The sequence below is a fragment of the Spermophilus citellus genome (assembly GCF_964194105.1).
Source record: "Spermophilus citellus genome assembly, chromosome: 3".
NCBI lineage: Eukaryota > Metazoa > Chordata > Mammalia > Rodentia > Sciuridae > Spermophilus > Spermophilus citellus.
Genome location: NC_138184.1, coordinates 31,058,271 through 31,078,500, shown reverse-complemented (window position 1 = coordinate 31,078,500; position 20,230 = coordinate 31,058,271). Strand labels below are relative to the sequence as shown.

General features: G+C 42.8%; 1 protein-coding gene across 2 annotated transcripts in view; it reads right to left on the bottom strand.

Annotated features, from left to right (window-relative positions):
* The window catches only part of OSBPL10 (oxysterol binding protein like 10), a 283,487-nt gene that overhangs the window by 64,241 nt on the left and 199,016 nt on the right, over positions 1-20,230 (bottom strand). For both annotated transcript variants that reach the window (XM_081283103.1, XM_081283102.1), the window contains one exon: positions 10,072-10,282. In XM_081283103.1, coding sequence (XP_081139229.1) covers positions 10,072-10,282 — 211 coding nt within the window. The remainder of the gene's footprint in view (positions 1-10,071; positions 10,283-20,230) is intronic.

Here is a 20,230-nt window from a genome sequence, read left to right as displayed (position 1 = left end):
TATATACACATAAACGCACACACACACACACACACACACACACACATTGTGTGTGGGCTAGAGATTGAACCCAGGGCCTTGTGCATTTAAGGAAAGCACCCTACCTACTGAGCTATATCCCCAGTCCCTATATTTTTAAGTATTTATGATAAAAGCCAGAGGTCAGATTTCATCAAAGAGAGGCCACTCTGAATGTGGTTTAAATGCCATTGGCCATAATCATCGTGGCTTAGAAAACATGCCTGTGGTGGTTTCAAAACACTGTCCCAGTCATCAGACATGGCCCATGTACCGCACGTGGCAGAAAGCCCCGTCACTCGGGATCAACATTCATTCTATCAAGAATTTCTACAAACACCTTTCTGGTAAACCAAGAGCATTTTTACAACCTCCTTCAACCTCTTAGAGGAACAAGGAAAGACTTTCTTTAATAGTATTTTTTAAGGGTCATGTGTTAGTACAGACTATTTTTCTATGCTCATTAAGGGGACAGGAGTAGCCAGAGACAGGCTTCTTTACCCCTAAGCAACTCCACCATGAGAATGAAGAGGCCTCCCTCTCAGCTGGTTTGCACTCTGGAGGTTGTCCTCTGTGGAGGATCATGGGTAAATGAGAAGAGAGGCTGAAATAGAGACTCACCCATGTTGAGTTAGACCTTAACCTTCCAGGACCCTGGGAAATTTTTAGGCAGAGGAATGATATGATCTAACTTCTATTTTAATAGGATAATTTAGATACTGTTTTGAAGGGGGAAAAGCCCTTAAATATAACAAAGGTGACAGCAAAGATTTTGCTATGGGGAAAATGATGACTGGTGTTATTCATTCACGTGTATGTTATCACTGCCTCCTCCTGTAATTTCTTCTGGTAAATTAAATATATACTATTACCAAAAAAAAAAAAACCCTCAACCTTTTAGGGTCTCAGGTGTTCCATTCCTAAAGCAATCATTCTGTAAAGCCCTTGGGCTGGAGTTACTCATAGAAAAATTTACAAGTATCCCAAACTTTTAACACCCCCAGGGAATCTGGTTGGCAGAAGCAAAATAATGGGATAGGTGAAGGGCTGCAGTGTGAGTACACATGTGTGTTGACTTGTACAGCACTATCCATCCCAAGTACATTTTTATGCCCCCCCCCAAAAAAGGTCTTTTTAATATCAAGTATTGGATCACATAACTCTGCTGCTTAAGACTCAAGTGGTTTCCCACTACAACTGAAATAAAATCCAAACTGCCTGGCTTTCCTCTCCAGCCAGAGAGCCTACCAGCCTCACTTTATTCCCTCTCCCTGTGCCACTAAGCTCCAGCCACACTGGTACTTTTTCATTCTTCCAATTAACCAAATTCATTACAATCTTAAAGCCATCATACATGCTGTTCCTTCATCCAGCCCTGCTGGAGAGGGAAGTGGTCTTGTGGGTAAGCTGACGGTCAACTCAGTATCGCTTGCTCAGAGAGGCCTGCTGGGACCCTTCCAGCCATAGGAGAGCTGTCCTATGGCTGCTGACTCTCTTCACAGGACTCACTCATCTACTTCTGTTATTTCTCTCTCTTTTCTGGAATGCCAGCTCCTTGAGGGCAGAGACAACAGTGCCCTGGGTTCATGGCTGGGATTCCAGTACCTAAACATGATCTGGCAGAGTATGTGCCTTCTACATATTTGATGAATGACTGAGTGACTGTTCAGACATTCAGAAAGCAAATTTTACCAAGAGTGAATTCCATAACCACCTAAAAATAGAAAAATTTTAAACAGCAGAAAGTAGAATTCTGGTTCTGGGGCTGGAGAGTGGGTGGGAAGAGGAGGGAGTCATTGTTTGATGGATACAGAGCTTCTGTTTTGCAAAACGAAACAGCACTGGAGATCAGTTGCGTAACAGTGTGAATCTATTAACACTACCAATATGCTCACACAAAAATGGTAAGATGGCACATTTTACTAACTTTTTTTTTCCCCTATGACACTGGGGATCAAACTCAGGGCCTTGCATATGTAAGGCAAGCACTCTACCAACTGAGCTATATCCTCAGCCCAACTGCTATTTTTTAAAGGACCAAAAAAAGTGGGGTGGGGGAAGCGTAATCCATATAGCAGCCTATGAAGTCATTTAAAAACAGGTAAAAACTCCAAATACTAAACCCCAAGGCTACAGGTATAACATCAGAACATAAGAGGGCTCTTCAGAAATAATGGAGTCAGACTAAGAAAAACAAGCCAGGATTTGAACCACCAGAACTTACCATAGAAGGAGGGACACTTCTTACCTGTCCTGCTGGCTGACTCCAGTCTCAGAGACCCAGAATTGGATTCAGACCTTAAATATTGAACAGCTATTCCACAAATATAGGAGTACTATTTTAGAATTTATTTTGTCACACAAGTAGAAAACAACCTTTTGAACAAGTTAGGAAATCTTAAGCAGCACGAGGGGTGGGGATTAGATCTGCTTAAGTACTCAGGAAACTGTTCTTCATTACTCTGATTCCCCAATTCTGTCCTTCCGTCTCCTTCATAACCATCATCCAGAAATGGCAATCAGGACACAAAGGGGTGGTAGTGCACTGCAGCCTGGGATAGACGACACCAGGGCATCATGGGTAAAAGCAGCAGTGCATGCTGGGAACATATTTTCTATGTTACTCTATGGATTCTAAAGGCTTAAGAACAAGTAAATGAGAACAGGAAAAAAGCCCATCTCAAACCAGTCTAACTGCTCTTAAAAAAAAAAAAAAGATCATGGGTTTAGAAGTCCAGATAGACGTCCAGATAGACCTGACTTGTTTGGGGAATGAAGTAGAAAAGTTACAAAATGAAGTGAATGAAAAGGACTGTACAGAGCTAAGGAAAAGAAATATCCTCCAAAAGCCTTAGAGAAAGACTACTTCTGAAATTTCTAATAATGTAAACTGTCAGAAAACATCAGGAAAGGTGTATCCTCAGCACAATACAGAATAAAGCAGCCTCTGTGAAACAAGAACAGAGGGAGTCAGAAGAAAACAGACTGAGGTAAAAGGATGGATGCATCAAGGAGTTAGGAAAAGGAGATGAAATCAGCATTCACAGTGAAGATTAACACTAGAATCAGGAAAAATTAGAATCAAAACCTGTAATAGAATGTCAAATAAGCAGGGCATTTAGATAAGGAAAGTCTACTCAGGCACAAGTCCAAAGGACACAGACAACAGTCATGCACAGAAAACAATAGAGAAGATAAAGAACAAAGAGACCAGACCAATGAAACGGGGGGGAAAAAATGAAACAAGCAAAGAAATGCATCCTGAGGTACACAGAGCACTGTAGGGCTGTGGAAAGGATCTACCACATTCTGGCAACATCAATGGGAAGAAATTCATACCTAGATATAGTTTGGTCATGTTTTGTAAGCTTTTCATTACTGAAACTTGAAACACAAAAGTGGACAGGATGGTATAATGAATCCCCAGCTTGGGAAGTTTGGCAACATTTTTGCACTACAAAAAAAAAAAAAAAAAAAAAGAGAGAGATAGCTGTAGCTCAGTGGCAAAGCACTTGCCCAGCATGTATGAGGCACTGGATTCAATCCTCAGCACCACTTAAAAATTAACCGATAAAGGCATTCTGTCCATTTACAACTACATTTTTTTTTTTAAATCAAGAGAAAATTTCAATCATACAGGCAGAAAAATGAGAGCTGCCTTAAAGTGAAAAACATTAGGCGAGTCTTGAATTCCACTAAAATGCTAAATGCCAGGAGATAAATAGGACAATACAAATAAAAATAAACAGATTTGTAATGGGGTAGAAGTTGGGGGTTTGTGGTCATTTCCTGCCCAGTTATCATTACCGTGGTAAAAATGAGCTCTTGCTAACCACTGAGGATGACTGTACTCAATGTGTACAAAATCAGCTACTGCTAATGGCGACCCCATGAGGTAAGTACTACTACGCCCACTTGGCAGATGAAGAAACAGGTGTAAGAGCTGGAAGGTGTTGGAGTCAGAATTCCACACAGGTAATCTGGCCCCATCCTCCTGCACTCCTTATGCTTCTCTGTGTCACTGTGAAGACCCACAAGAGATTCTGCCTTCTTGGAGGAAGAACTACTGAAGACACTTACCAACAGACAAAGAAAAGCAAAATGTGGCTCAACAGAGAGATACACAAAAGTACCAGTGGTCAGCAAGGAACCCAGTAAGGGCACAGCATGGGACGGGCCAGGACTAGAGTCAGGCAAATAAGAGACGCCCAGCATCAAAGTATAAAGAGCACCAAGTAATGCAGTAATGAAAGCAAATGGTAATTTTTAACACATTTTTTTAAATGGAAAAATAATGGGAGGCGTCATCAGTCAGATACGGCCTCACTTGCCTATCCCTAACCCCCACTCTGTTGGGGGATTCTGTCTGCTATGAACTGAATTTTATGTCCCCCTAAATTCATAAGCTGGAGTCCTAAATTCCAGCATGACTGGATTGGAGATGGGCCTTTACAGAAGCAATCAAGGTTTTATGGGAGGTTGTGAGGGAAGGACCCAATCCATTAAGATTCATATCCTTAGATGAAGAAAACCGAGCTCGCTCTCCACCCACACAGACCCAGAAAGGCCGTGTGAAGGTAGCAAACCAGGAAGAGAGCCTCTATCAGAAACCAAACTGGCTGCAACTTGGATCCCTTGTATCCAGAACTGTGAGGTGAATTTCTGTTGTTCAAGCCTCCCAGGCTATCATTTTTGTTATAATGGTCCAAACTGCTCAGGACACAGTCTTCATTGTAAGATTTTAATATTCTGTTCATCTTGGGTTGTTTTAGCATTAATTTTAGATTTAAAATGTCTTGCACGAAAGCATTAATTACTTATGGAGATTTTTGGAACCCCTTTAATTCTGCCCTCAAGGAGAACATCTTGCTCATCCATGTCCCAGCCTTGGACCTGTGAATAATTTTCTGACCAAGGCTATATAACTCAGTATCACAGTCAAAATTATTTTAAAAGAATTAGTCATCACACACTATGTAAACAGCATACTAATATTAAAATATTCACAGTAAAGCAGTTGCCTGGCAAGCATGAGGCCCTGGGTTCAATCCTTAGCACTGCCAAAACAAAAAATAGTAACAACAATAGCCTACATATTATAGCACCCAAGATTTAGGAAGTGGATTGGGAAAGTAGAGGAAGTTAAAGTATACCCCCGTCTCCATCATGAAGGAGTCAAATGTAGCATGTCATCCTTGACTTTAATGACTATAAAAATATCAGGTAAAGGCTTGTGAATCTTAATGCAACTACTACGTGTGTGTGTGTGTGTGTGTGTGTGTGTGTGTGTGTGTACATGACAGCTATAACATTTTCCCCAAAATGCTAAAGTAAAAGAAATACAAGCCATATAGAAAAATAAGGGGAAAGAAGATAAAAAAAAAAAAAAGCAAAGGAAAAACACCAACCAGTCATTAAGGGCAAAAGTTTGACTGCAGAATTCTTTAGAGCTACAGAGCCTTCACCCAGAAGCCTGTGACAGGTGCTGTCTCCTGGAAGGCCCTCCCTCTTCCTGCAGCACAGGGACTGCTGGCCTCCCCAGGTTCAGTAAACACAAAAGGAATTTCTAAAATAGAGAGAAACTGACATCTGTAAGTGTGAAACCACAAGGCATAGTTGTAATGGAAAACCAGGGCATTAGTACCCAATTGCTTTTTTTACGAAGAAGTTGATACTCAAAAACTTTGAAGAGTGTTTTGTTTTGTTTTGTTTTAAATCCACTCATCTGAGATATTCTGCAACACTAGTTTTTCCTCTTCTCCCATTGTCTTGTTTACTGCAGGAATTATCACGTTTTTCTCTTGGCTTATAATCATAAAGAAAGGTAGACTGCTCAGAGTTATCAATTTTCACAACCAGTTAAAGGTATCGTGAAAAGAAGTGGTCAGAGGGGCTGGGCGCAGTGGGGTACACCTGTAATCCCAGCAGCTCAGGAGGCCGATGCAGGAGAATCGAAAGTTCAAAGCCAGCCTCAGCAAAAGCGAGGTGCTGAGCAACTCAGTGAGACCCTGTCTCTAAATAAAATACAAAATAGGGCTGGGGATGTGGCTCAGTGACCCCAAGATTAATCGCCAGTACCCCCATCCCAAAAAAAAAATAGTGACAAGAGGAGACCTAAAAAGCAAAGAAAGGCTCTGGGTGGTGGAAAAGAAATTAAAAATGAAAAAAAAAAATAGAGCAAACAGAGAAAGAGCAAATAACCAGAAAAACCAAGGAGCGTGTGTATAATAGTCGAGACCCTCTGCCAAATCTCACCACCTGAGGTTCAATGCAACCGACTAATTAACTGACAATTCCCCACAAAACTTACAAGGGAATAAAAGTTTGGAGGATAAGTTAAGAAAAGCTCATTAATTTCTGCTCTGGGTCTCTCTTGAATTACACGTTCCTTCATCTATGCCCGGGGCAAGTGTGCCCTCCACTGTCCTCTGCCCACACTCCACTGTTGAACTCCAGTGTCGTCTCCCAAGTGTGCCCTGACCCCATCATGCTTGTTAATGCCCAGCTCTCCCCGACACTGAAAGTTCCTGGTTACAGGTATCTACTCTGAATTTGAGTTCTGTTCCCTGGGGAAAACAGACTCCTTGTCCCTGGTCACCCAGGCCTTTCCCCATCATCAAGCTGCTGAGACAGAGTTAGAAGGGCCAGAGCACTGCTTAAACCTGGATCAAAAAGCCAAATTACTTCATTAATTTTCATTACAAACTTCTCAGTAAACAGAAGCTTTTCAGACCCAGCAGATTCTAAAGATAACATCAGAGACAGTCTGGGAGCCAAATGCAGGAGGGAGGCAGATGCATACGAAAGTATTTTCAGGTTTTGATCCAGTTGCTCAGGGTGCCCGAAACTGCTTGAGCATCAGGGAGCCACACTCTAGACAAAGGTTCCCAAGACAACATATTTCCCAGGCGACAATGAAATGCTACAGAAGATGAAATACAAGATGGCTTTTTTTTTTTTTTTTTTTGGTACCAGCAATTGAACCCAGGGGTGTTTAACCAGTGAACTGCCTCCCTAGCAAACACACTTCCTTTTTAAATTTTATTAGAGACAGGGTCTGAGTTGCTTAGGGCCTCGCTAAGTTGCTGAAGCTGGCTTTGAACTCAAGATCCTCCTGCCTCAGCCTCATGAGCCGCTGGGATTACAGGTGTACACCACTATGCCCAGCTGCAAATTCACTTTTAATCCAGAAAAGAGGCAGAAGAAAAAAAATAGGGCAGGAGTCGGGAAGCAGTTCAAGCAAGAACAACCCGTTTGGGTATCTGGTGAGCTGCAAGAACTCTGGGCCTCGCTGCCCACTGAACTAAATCCCCCAATACCGCCCCCCAGTTTCACTATAATGAGATTTTGATGCCCATCAACCAGACCGGCACTTCTAAGACATAAGTATGCTTTTGTCAATGTGTATCAGGCAGCCACAGCTACCATCAACCTGGAGAACGCCAAGACAGTAAATAAACATTCTTCGTGTTAATACTCAACAGGTCAAATTCTCTCAATTCGCTTGGCTTCAGAGTCTGGAATTATGTTTTAATTTTGGGCAACTAGAATGACTTGGATGCAAGAAATAATTTTCCCTCCACAATTTGTGGCACAAATTTAAATAAACACACATAGATTGTTTTAAACTAAAGAACTATATTATGTTATAGGCAACAGAACTCTTAAAAAAGAGTCAAGCCAAGCATGGTGGTGCATGCCTGTGAGCCTAGCAAGTTGGGAGGCTGAGGCAGGAGGATTTCAAGTTCAAGGCCAGCTTCAGCAACTTAGCACAGACCTAAGCAACTTAGGGAGACTTTGTCTCAAAAATTAAGAAGGGCTGGAGATATGGCTCAGTGCTTAATGTCAATCTCCAATACCCACCCACCCCCCCAAAAAAAAGAAAAAAGGAGGGATGGGGGAGGACTAGAGACAAATTAGTCATTTTATGCTTCAGGGTACATATACCACAACTTTTTGCCATATTTCTGGATGAAAATGGACCAAAAGAAGGGAGAATGGGCAAATGGTGGGGGGTGGAAGACATGAAGGATGACGCTTTATATGGCATAATCTCAGGGATACTGCTCACCCTCCCCTTCTCCCACATTACTACACTCAACCTGTTTGAAATTGTACCATCTGTGCCTTGTCCCTTTAGGTCCTTAACACCAGAGACCCATGGAAAAATCAGAAGGAAAAAAAAAGTTTGCTAGAAATAAGGGACTTATTTGAGGAATAAGAAAATGGTACAAGTTCATATTTACTATTCAAAGATTCTCAGAATAAGCCCATCTGGTTGCAGAGCCTAGAAGTTACAAGACAGAGTCAGAGACCATCAACACATCCAGGCTAACCCTGAACCTGTGCCCAAGCCCCAGTGAGAATCACCAAGCTCCATTCAGATCAGAAAGTATCAAGGAGTCTGGCTGAGGCCTCCTTATTCAACTCTTTCAAGCTGATAAGGGAGAGGAAAGGGAGGAAACCAGGTTTGAATTCCTTCACTGTTCTCCCAAACACACTGATCTACCCCAAGACTGAATCCTACAGAGCTTTTTCCTCCTGTTCCTAAAGAACGCCAGGGAAAAACATGGCAAATTTAGTAGGATCTGTTCATTAGGGAATAGAAGTATATTCATGTTGTTTCACCAAGTTTGATCATAAGGCTGTCTATATAGGGCAGTATCCTTTTTAAAGGAAATACATGGTAGTATTTGAGAAGGGTTATCACTTTTGCAACCTGGTTTTAAAAAAAATCCATATGCTTCATATTTAGATAGAGATGATAAAGAAGCAAATGTCATAAAATGCATCATTTGAGGAATTTGCAGAGGTATGTAAGAGAATTTTCCATACTATCCTTGCAACTTTTTTGAAGCCTAGAATTATTTTTTAAAAATAAACATATCAGCCCCGAGAGAACTGTGATGCAAGGCACCGTCTCCAGTCCCAGTCTGGAGGACGGAGGACCCAGGACCGGGCGGGGGGGGGGGGGGAGGGGGAGAGGGGTCTGCCACAGAGTGAGGAGCCTGTGTCTTGTCTTGGCTCTGCTACGCAGCTGGGGGGCCCTGGGCAGTCACTTAACTGCCCCGATCCTCAGCATCTCATCCAAAAGATGGAGACAAAAACTTCTTGGTAAAGCTTTCAGAAACCAGGAAGCGAAGGCCCAAGACAGGTAGGACCACAACTCATTTAATGGCAGTGGGTGTCGGTCACATAAAGAAATTCAAATTTCCCAGTCTCTGAAAAACCAACTGTGCCTTTTAATCTTCCATGAAATGGAGGACAAAGGGCACTTGAGGAAAGCTTGAGATAAGAAGACCAGCACTCCCAGCAACTTTACTATTCATCACCTATGCTAGCTTATCTCCTCATTAATGGACGGACCCTTATGCAAAAGCTCAATAAGGTATCTCTTGTTCTGTTAATAAGACTTGATTATATGTGTCACGATGAAGGCTCAAGCTATTTTGACATTTTTAAATTTACTTATCACACACATCTTTATGTCTGCTTATTGATGGATTAATAAGGTCCCCCTCCAAAAGGACTGAGGCATCTCAAGGAAACACCATGGTCTCTGGATAAAGAACTAGAGATGCTTCTGGTCCATACTCCAGAGAGATCCCTAAGGGGATCTGGCCAAGGATGTTGCTACAGGGGAGTGAGCAGAGCATAGAGCTGGAGGCTGCGTGTGTCTGTCGGCAACATTGGGTGGTGAACCTGGTGGTCAGACGTCATGGAAATAGGGACCAGAGGGTGCACAGGAATGGATCTTAAAGACAGATGCCAAGTGCCAAGCTCACAAGTGGAACAAGACATACAGTATGAGGCCAGAGAGTCTATGGGGTGGCCCACAGTGCTCATGCAACATGTTAAATTATTCGTAGGATGTTATGTTCTAATTTGTTTAAGGAAAAAAAATTCCAAACTGGGAGGGAGTGAGAGGGAAGGATGGAGACGCATGAAGATAAAAGAAGAGCTGGGTGGAGAGTGGAGAAAGGGGGACATATGCATGCATACACACAGGCTGGGCAGCCTCATCCCAAACAAGGTAACGCCCCGGGGTCTTACCTGAGGGCCCCGGCTTGTGGCTGGATGGGCCCACCTGGTGCACGCTCTGCTGTAGCAAGTTGAGGCACTCCCCGAGGCAGCTGAGGGTGGCCGCAGAGGTAGCTTTCAGGAGCAGCAAGTCCTGGTCCAAGGCAGTGAGGGGGCCAGAGCCCGGCAGGGACTCAATGGCATGCACCAGGTTCTTCTGCTGCCCTTCCACCTGGTTCATCATCTACAAAATGGAGAGGACAGCGCAGAGTGAGGTGTGGAAGTTCTCCTTTCTGCAGGCTGGAGAGCCAGCGCCGGTAAACTGGGGAGACCAAGGCCAGACTGACTCAGATCGCTGCACACACATTAGTCCTTTGCCAAGATATGCAAGCCTGAGAGAAGTCAGTCCAGGTAAATCTAATCAAAGGCACTCTGGCTGAAAGAGAAACTTAGGACATCGGAGATGAAAGGGAGCACAGGGCCAACTGAGCTGGTCATGTTACAGATCTTCAGTAGGTAATCCATAAGAAATACAATAAGAGCATAAGTCCTGTGCTCATTTTCGACATTCTCTAACAGAGGGTTACGGAAGCACTGGGCACACTGTGGCTTTCCCTCCGGCGTCCCTCCGGCGTCCCTCCGGCTCCAATTCTTCACTCCTCGACAGTCCTATTTCAGGGTAAAGAAATGGAAGCGAGGGGCTGGGGCTGTATAGGTCAGTGGCAGAGCACTTGCCCAGCATGTGTGAGGCACTGGGTTTGATCAGCAGCAGCACATAAAAATAAAATATGCTGTCCATCTACCAAAATGAAAAGAATGCAAGTGAAATCTGGAGCTGGTATTTGTATGAGCACAATCTTAGCAAAATCACTCCACTCTCCAAAATTGCCACACCCCATGTGGCTTTCTGCATCACCATGGGAGATGACAGAAAGGAAAACCAGGAATGTTAGACCCGGCCCTACATCACAGCTTACTATGTGACTTGGCTTCAAGTCCTAAGCTTATCGCAAGGCTCGGTCTAATTGTTTCTTTGAATTGGAAAAAAAAAAAAATAATCAAGGACAAAGAAATCCAAGGAGAGCTAGAAAGGGACTTCAATGGTTATGGTGTGAAGTTCATGCCCCTCATGTTTTACAACTTATCTCATTAAACAAGATGATGTGCATAAAGTGCTCAGCACCGTGTCTGGCACGTAATTAGTCGTCCTGAGAAGTGAAGGAGCTGCCCAAGGTCACGGAGCTGGTTGGCCTCCTGTTTTCAGGGCTTCATTCAAGTTTTTCTACAAAAGCCGTCCTTAATTTGGAGCAACATCTCCAATTTTGTCATTGTCAACTCCAGGATCCTTGTCACCAACATGTCACCAGCTAGAAGCAGCAATAATTCTATAAGGATCACTGATCTTGGACCCAAAACTCCTTCCATGCTTAGCCTCTTGGGTGGAGGAGGGAGACCTGCTATTTTTTATCATTTGGTGTAGTCACTGACTTTAAAAAAAAAAAGATAGAAGTTCTTCCCTTACAAATCTGTTTATCAACACAGGTGTCATCACATCAAAATGATTTCTTAAAGGTCAGTGTTAATAAGCATGCTGCCCAGACATGGCTTGAAGTGTTCTCATCTTACTGTGCACACCCACTATCTGGTCCTGTGAATTTCATTTATTTATTGCAGATTACACAGGGTATATCTAGCCATTCTGGCTCCTATAATAGCATCTAGAGCATAGGAGGGGCACAACAGTATTCATTTGTCCTTCAGATTTTTTTCTGGAAAGGGGGAAAAAATCACCTTCAAGAAACCTTCCCAAACCACCTCATTTCAAACTGTACCAGGAGCTTGGGCTCCAAACCTCCTAACTGGTTTTAGTTTTCTCCATAGCATTTATCACTTTCCAACTTAGCCTTATTATGTTCACTTCCGCTAGTGTGAAAGAAGGAATCATCTGTGCTGTGCACTGAAGCCCAAGCACAGTAAATATCTATTGAATGAATTAGCCAAGATCTTACTATATTCTCTTGCTGAAGTATAAGAGAATCCATTCATGGCACCAAGTCCACAGAAACCATTATACTCAAAAAGCATAAGAGTATTAAAGATTTAGTAAAAACAAGACCTTTGTTATCAGTTTAAGCTTGCCAAGAAATATTGCCTGGTTAAGTTTGATTTCAAGAAGATAAAATGTCTGTGTATTCACGGATAGTCAAGTATATGTATAACTGCTAACAGTTAAGAAAAAGTGGATTTCAAGCTATTTGTAGGAGTCAGCATCTTCTGTAAATACTTACCATAAAACCTTGTCTTAGAAAGATGATGTGTTGAGAAAAAGAACATAATGATGAAACGCATAATAGATTATGGTTTTGACTATTATGAACGATGCCATAATGCTTAAGAAAATAGGTGAGTTAAAAATCAAGCCATTAACTGTGGAATATATTCATTTTTAATCAAAAAAACTAACTATACTCCAATTATATAGTATGAATAAATTCTTGTTATTTCACAAGCAAAAGCTATTATGTAAATTTGAGGTAATAAAAACACAGAATTGGCTCATGGAGTGTTCTCTCCTATTGCAACAGAGGCACACGTCCAGAGATGGATCTGGACCAGCTTGCCCAAAATTCATTCAACAGTATGTACTGAGAGCCTATGGCCTGTGCCACAGCAGAATGGCCTTTTAGAAAAGACATGTGGACATGGCAATGGGGTAGTTTTAGCAGTTACAATGACAGGGGTCGGGGTAGGGGGGAAATGCTGGCCCCAAGTGGGTTGGGGCCAGGAGTGCTATATGCCTCACAAGTCGGCTCAGATATACAACAGTGCTTGCTGCCAGCATAGGGTGGCTGCACACACCTCTGCAATCTCAGCCACTTGGAAGGCTGAGGCAGGAGGATCACAAGTTCAAGGTCAGCCTGGGCAACTGAGAGCCTGTCTCAAAAATTAAAAATAACGAGTAGGGATGTAGCTCAGTGGCAGAGTGCCACACAGTTTAATGCCCAATACGGGGGTGGGAGGAAGCATTTTGGTGCCTGAGATGCCAGCAGTGCCCGCTTGAGTAACTCTCTGCAAGAGACCAATAACCAAGCATCTTATGGTTTACAACATCTTTCTTGGTAAATCGAGCTGAGCATATCGACTGGCACACAGTACACATCTCCTCAAAATGATTTTCATCCGCTTTTCCTCCGAGATGTGAAACAGAACTCTGGTTTTTCTTTGGAGGGGGCCGGGTAGTGAGTGCTGGGGCATCCTCCCACTGAGTTATATCCTAGTCTTTTTTTGGGGGGGGAGGAGGGCACTGAGATTTGAACTCAGAGGCACTCAACCACTGAGCCACATGCCCAGCCCTTTATTTTGGGAAATGGCATCATTAAATTGCTGAGGCTGGCCTTAAACTTGGAATCCTCCTGCCTCAGCCTCCTAAGCTGCTAAGATTACAGGCATGTACCACCGTGCACAGCTATCCCAGTCCTTTCTAAGATGGGAGGATCACAAGTTTGAGGTCACCCTGCTTCAGCCTCCCAAGTAGCTGGGATTACCAGTGTGTGCCACCACACCCAGCCACAACTCTAGTTTTTAATGACAATCAATGCCTATCTTCACTTTATATTAACCTTATCAGACTCCAAAAGAAATTTAATGAACCCTTAAAGAAACGTAGGCTTCCTGGCCTACATGTATGCCACATTTATTCTTGCTCTCATTTGCTCAGACTGGGAGGCACTGATGAAGAGGACTCATTAGACTTTGGAAGAACAAGTTTTAATTATTTCTAGATCTAATTTTAATTAAGCTGAATGTGGTACTCGGAGGCTGTATGCACCCAAAATACCCAGAGAAAATTCCAAGAGGCTCCTTTCCCACTTTCAAGGTACCTACAGGCTTAGCAACAAAGAGCTAAGCACAGCCCTTCACCAGTGAACTATAGCCCTCAACAAAAATGTTGAATTTCCTGCTTCACTCAGGTAAGTTCCAAATCAGAGCCTCCCATACTTCCTCCAAGGCACATCAGCATTTTTCAGCCACAGTGTTGAACAGAGCAAGCAGAGACTTCATTTTCTTTCTGGCATTTGGCTTCCACAGTCCAGGGTGCCAACATCTTGTAATGTAACACAGGCACACAAATGAGGCCCCAAATTCAATGTCAAAGATACAACCTCAGTGTTGACACTCAGAAGGTATGAAAAACTAAATGTAGGTCAAGTTGAACTTCATAGATAAGCAAACTTTCAAAATGAGCAAACCTCACAGGGAGCGGGGAAATGATGTTCTGGCCCGTTTCCCACAGCACAGACAACAGCACGCACATTACAAAATAAAACCACAGGAGTGAATGCATGGAGATTAAAGACGCCGAAACCAAGATGCAAAGGCCAGCACTCCAAGACAGCCGGCTCAACGAGTTTAAACCTTCTCATAGAACCAAAGGAGATAGCAGAGGGGTAAGGGCCTCCTTTGTTCTGACTTGCCCAAGCTGCAAAATCTTGGTGCAGGTTTTAGAGGGATCTGAGAAGTCCAGTTATGACAGGCTGGATGTCACCAAATACAGGCTGGGTCCCTCATCCATATGTCTAGAAGATCAGGAATAAGGAACCTCATGGGAATAGATTCCTAATCCTGTATTTAGGAGCCTCCGTGAGTTTCCTGGTGCCTGCAGTAACTCCTTGCCATCCATCTTGTTTGGAAGTAGAACAACGCATGAAAGTCCGAGGTGGCTTTGGTCTGGTGGAATTTCTGAATCCCGGCCAAGTCTCCCCTCCGGGCCAGGGGGGAAGGTCTGTGGATAATCTACCTGACCAAAGTACTTAGCTTAAAAGCTTTTTTTTTTTTTTTTTAAAGCCATGTTTTAAGAACTAAAACCACATACACTCACCCCAATGTAGCTTACTGTTTTTAGTAAAGACTTTCCTATTTCACTAACATCATAAGCATTATTTTTACTCTTCCAGGAGACTGCCCCAGAAATGTTTTGATGATTACATGAACTTCTTGAGCATTCACCAACTCTTTTTAGGGAACAGCAGTTTGTACATTAAAACTCTGATTTGCCTCAAAATCCTTGCCTAGTTTCCACCAGTTCTGAATTGCTATATCTAGGTCACTATTTAATCCTAATGAAGTCCCCAATTGGAAATGAAACTTCCAATTCTCCATATTCTGACCTTGCCTTCCTCCCTCAGAGACATTGCAACACCCTGCAGAGATGGTGCTCTTTGAAAGATAAAATCAACTCTCTTATCAACCGACTGTACTGTCAGCATTCCACCCTGCAAGGGCCAGAATTCTCCAAACCTCTGTGCTGGGCTTCTACACCTGACATTCAGCCTTCCCAACACTTCCCAGACTGCGCCTCTTGTTCTATCTCCTGGAACAACATGTATCTGGAATGACTAGCTACAAAGAGCAGCTTATGGACAGAGTCCTGCATATCCTGGAAAAACTGCTTCCCATATCCCCAAACACAACCCTGTATAGATCAGCCACAAACATCTTGTAACTCCCCAGTATTTCTGAAGCCTGATGAAGTGAGTGGAGAAAGAAGAACCCCATCTAGGGCACAGATCTTCAAAACCCACCTTTCTGAGCAGGGTTAAGAGCATGACAGTTGCAATAAGGGACAAGATGACCAGGAGAAAAGGGGTCCAACTCCAAAGCAGGAAGGCTTCTAGCTAAACAGATGAGGCTATGCCCAAAGAACTATCAAAGATAAGAAAGAGGAGACAACCGATATAAGGAGTACACCACTCTATGCTATGAATTAAAGGAAACAAAAAGGGTAAATAAGGGGGAAAAAATGTTATTAGGTCTTCAATGAGCTTTCTTCAAGGTTCAGCAAACTTCTATAAAGAGCCAGAGAGTAAATATTTCAGTCTTTGCAAACCCTATGGTCTCTGTGATGACTCCTCAGCTTGGTAAGAGTAGCCTAAAAGCAGCCACAGATAGTGCAGATAGTTGAATTGGAGCACAGCCATGCCTAACATGTGCTTTGTTCCAGTTTTAATGTCAGATAATTATTTCCCCTCATTCAAATTGTGATTTTCCTGGTTCTTGAGATGACTGGTGATTTTCAATTGTGTCCCAGGCATTTTGGTTAAAAGACTTGGGGTTCTATCTAAATTTCCCTAAGCTGGCAGTCACATGTTTAGGGTTAGCACAGGTCCTGGCCTGTATTTATGGGCTGTGGTTTCAATGACAAATGAATTTCAGAGCTGTTGTGGTGCTCTTCTGATCTGCTTGGTTATTTTCTACCTCGGCAGCCTCCACTGGTCCCAGCTGACATTGCCTGAGGGACAACGGACACTTCCCCAGTCTGATGCCTGCAGTCTCAGTGGGGAAAGGGTCTCTAGCCTTCAGGAACAGGTGCTGGCGTTGGCAGGATCATCTGGCAGGTGGCTCCAGCTGCATCTTGCCCCCACCTCCGAGTAGGGAGGGCTGTCTCCAGTCTGAAGTCATTTTTTAAGCCTCAGGACTTTCCTTTCAAAGGTGTCTATGTGCACACATCCTCGTTTCACTTCCAAGTTGAAGGCTGCTTCATAAGCTATCAAACCGGCAAGCTGCATTAATCTATTTGCTAACAGAATCTATTCTTCCTTTCCGAAACTTGTCAGGAGAGCAGCATTCATCATTTCCAGGTGTTGCACTATCTTCTAGATTCACACCCCATTGGCTGTGGACTTCACGGGGTCATTCCTGAGGCTGACCATTACTAAATGACTTGAGCCACGACTCCAGATTTCTCTGTCCACCCCATGCCTGGGAGGCGGGGCAGGCTAGTGGCATTTTTAAAGTTCAATATTTTGACAGCTGGCCTTTATCATGAGATGAGGGGGACAGAAATTAAGTAGTGGTGGAAATCCTAGTCCAGAGACATAAGACTTCTAAAGCTTGACTATGCTGAACATTACCAAGAAGTTTCAGTGGCTCTTTATAAATGAACCCATGCTGTTGAGGGTGTTCTGAATTGTACATGTACACACACAGAAGTACTTTCTGAAAAGTGATGACCTGTCTATTTCTTAAAAATGTACCCATCACTTCTCACCTTCAGCTTTAAAAAAAAAAAAAAAAAAAAAAAAAAAAAACACGCCCTCACCACTCACCATCCAACAATGCCATACTGCAGATAATGAAATGGAAATTTTATCTTAATAAAGTCAAAGAAAATGTTCATGTTCATGTTTTTGAACATTCACAACCAAACTAATCCTACAGGTTGGTCAAGTCCAGTTCTTTCCTTTTGCAGATACCAAACCACAGTTTAGGGAGGCCGGGTGACCTTGCCAAGGTCACAAAGCTTCATTTTTGTGGAAGGTAGGGCTGGTCCTCAGACCTTCTGTGCCAAGCTGTGCCCTAAACACCATGACTCACGATCCTATGTTCTTCCTCTTTTTTTCATATATTCTAGAAGCACAACACTACTTCCTGCCTCAAAACAATTTTGTCCTTTCCACTGTCCCTCATTCCCTCAAGTCACCTCCTCTCACCACCTGGAAATCAGCTGTTTGTTTTCTGACAACAAAACTGGCTCATTCCATCAACAAAGTTACAAAGACAGAAGTAAAAATTACCTGTAATCCCACATCCCAGAGACAAGCACTGTCATTTGGTGTTATTCTGGCTCTAATAATGCACAGGTATGTAATACTGTTTTTAAAAGATCATCCTTTATAAGTAACTTGTATTGCTTTAAATGATGACTAGTTTTTACTTTAAAACAGTCCACTGAGGGAAGGGAGGGAGGAAGGATGAGTGATCCGCCTTGGGGGAGCTGAAGCTGTTGATGGGAACACAGAGATTCAATATTTTTGAATGTTTTTATGTTCGAGATTCTCTATAATAATATTTTTTAATTTTTAAATTCATTTTTCAAGGTCATGATAGCCCATGCCTATAAACCCTCAGGAGGCTGAGGCAGGAGGATCACAAGTTTGACAGCCTCTGCAACTTGGTGAGATCATGTCTCCAAAAAAAAGAAAAAAAGAAAAAAGAAAAATGGGGGGCATGGTTGAGGACATAGCTCAGAGGTAAAGTGCCCTTGGTTAAATCCCCAGTACTTCAATAAATATATTTTAAGAGATATCTTGCTATGATGTTGCCCAGGCTGGCCTTGAGCTTGCAATCCTCCTGCCTCAGCCTCCATAGCAGCTGGGATTACAGGCACAACCTGCTGCACTTTTTTTTTTTTTAAGTGGAAACAGAGAGAGAGAGAGAGAGAGAGAGCCCGCGCTATTGACTGAATTGTAGCCTCCTCCCATTTCTGCCCCATATTCACAAGTTGAAGCCCTCTCAATATCTCCAGAATATGAACTTATTTGGAGATTGGGGGGGGGGGTCCACGATGGAGGTAATCGAGCTAATTAAAGCAGGTCCCATTCCAATGTGACTGGTATCCTTTTAAGAAGGAAATTTGGACCAGACAGCATAGAAGAAAGAGGAGGGGAAGATGCAGGGAGAAGAGGGCCATCTATGAGCCAAGGAGAGGTCTGGTGCAGCTCCTTCACTCATGATCGTGAAGGGCAACCAATCTCGCCAATGACTCAGTTGTACACCTCACTCCTCCAGATCTGGGAGACAGTAAGTTTCTGTGGTCCTTTCCTAATGCAGCACTAGCAAACCACACACAGGTACTGGATCCCTTTCCACAGCACCATTAGAGATTTTTTTTTTAAGATTTCTTTTTAGTTGTAGATAAAATAAAGGTATTGTGTCCACTTTTTTTAATGTGGTGCTAAGGATTGAACCCAGTGCCTCACCCATGCTAGGCCTAAGCCACAACCCCATGCTAGGCCTAAGCCACAACCCCAGCCCCCTAGAGACCTCATTTTAATGGGTATGTTGTATAAGAGATTAAGGAAAAATAATTTTTCTTCCAGTAGGAAGATGAAACCTAGGGCCTTGCACATGATAGGCAAGCATTCTGCCGCTGAGCTACACCCCTAAGCTCAGAGCCTGGTTTTAGAACAAATGTTCCTTCAATGCAACTTCCATTACTTATTCTCATGAACTTCTTTCTAGAAGAAAAACTGAGGCAGAGCATGTAGTGTTTTCAGAATTGTGTAATGGAAGATGGTGTAGGAGACCACACAGGCCATCCCAAATGCCACTGTAGGCGATTAGACTATGCCACTGAGAAAATAGGCCTGTTGGGTATAAGGATTATGGTGAGCTATTTTAGAAACTATAGACTAGAAGCAGCTCGCCAAGTTGAAGTTGCCTTCTGGTAAGGGAAAGTTAGAGCTATGAAGGAACCCTCCTTTGTCAAGATGTCTCCCTCTCTGTACCTAGAAGAGGTCGGCCAAGTCACTATGGGCTAAAGACAGGACCAAGTCAAGTCTGCAGGACAAGCCTTACTCTCATTTGCTGAGCTCTTTGTGCACCTGCCAACCTCCCATACCTGTCCCTGTTTCCGAAGAGGGTGGCATTGAAGCCTGAGGTCAGAGCCACCCTGAGACCTACTCATTTCTCCAAGTATCTACCGCCTATGATACAAAGCATACACGCATGGCCTTGAATTTTTGCTTTAATCTGCCTTTTGTTACAGGGGTCCCAACTAAGAATGAAGAACTCCTCTACAACATCTACACAAAAGTTTAGAAGTTGTTAATTCCATGCATCAATAATGAATGCTAACGTGTTGGTAACAAAGGGAGCCAGATACAAAAGAAATAATCTCTTATGCTGCTGTCAAAGGAAAAGCCACAGCCTCACAGAAGGTTTCTGAGTAGGAGGGATGAGCACATGACCCTGCATTCACTACTCATTTTTCTACATTCTCTGCCTCCCCCAGATATTAATCCAAACATGATCCTGAATGTGGATCAAGAACACACTTTCTGGACACAAGGTTGGCCTCCCTCACAAAATACCCTGAACCAGGGCTTCTGTAAACACTGTTCTCTGGAACAGGCTATTTTGTGCTCATTTTTAAAAAATTTTTTAGTATTACTTTTTTAGTTTAAAAAAAAATTAAAGAAAATAAAATACACATAACACGCCCAAAATAAGAAATATTAACATTTTGGTATATGAACTTATTATGAATCTATATTCACATGTAGTTATATAACTTGTACTTTTAATAAAATTGTTACACACCATAATGGTGCATATAACACTTTTTAATTCTACAAACCATGTCAGTAAATTTCTATAGTACTATTTGAAATAATGCAGATCATTCCATCAC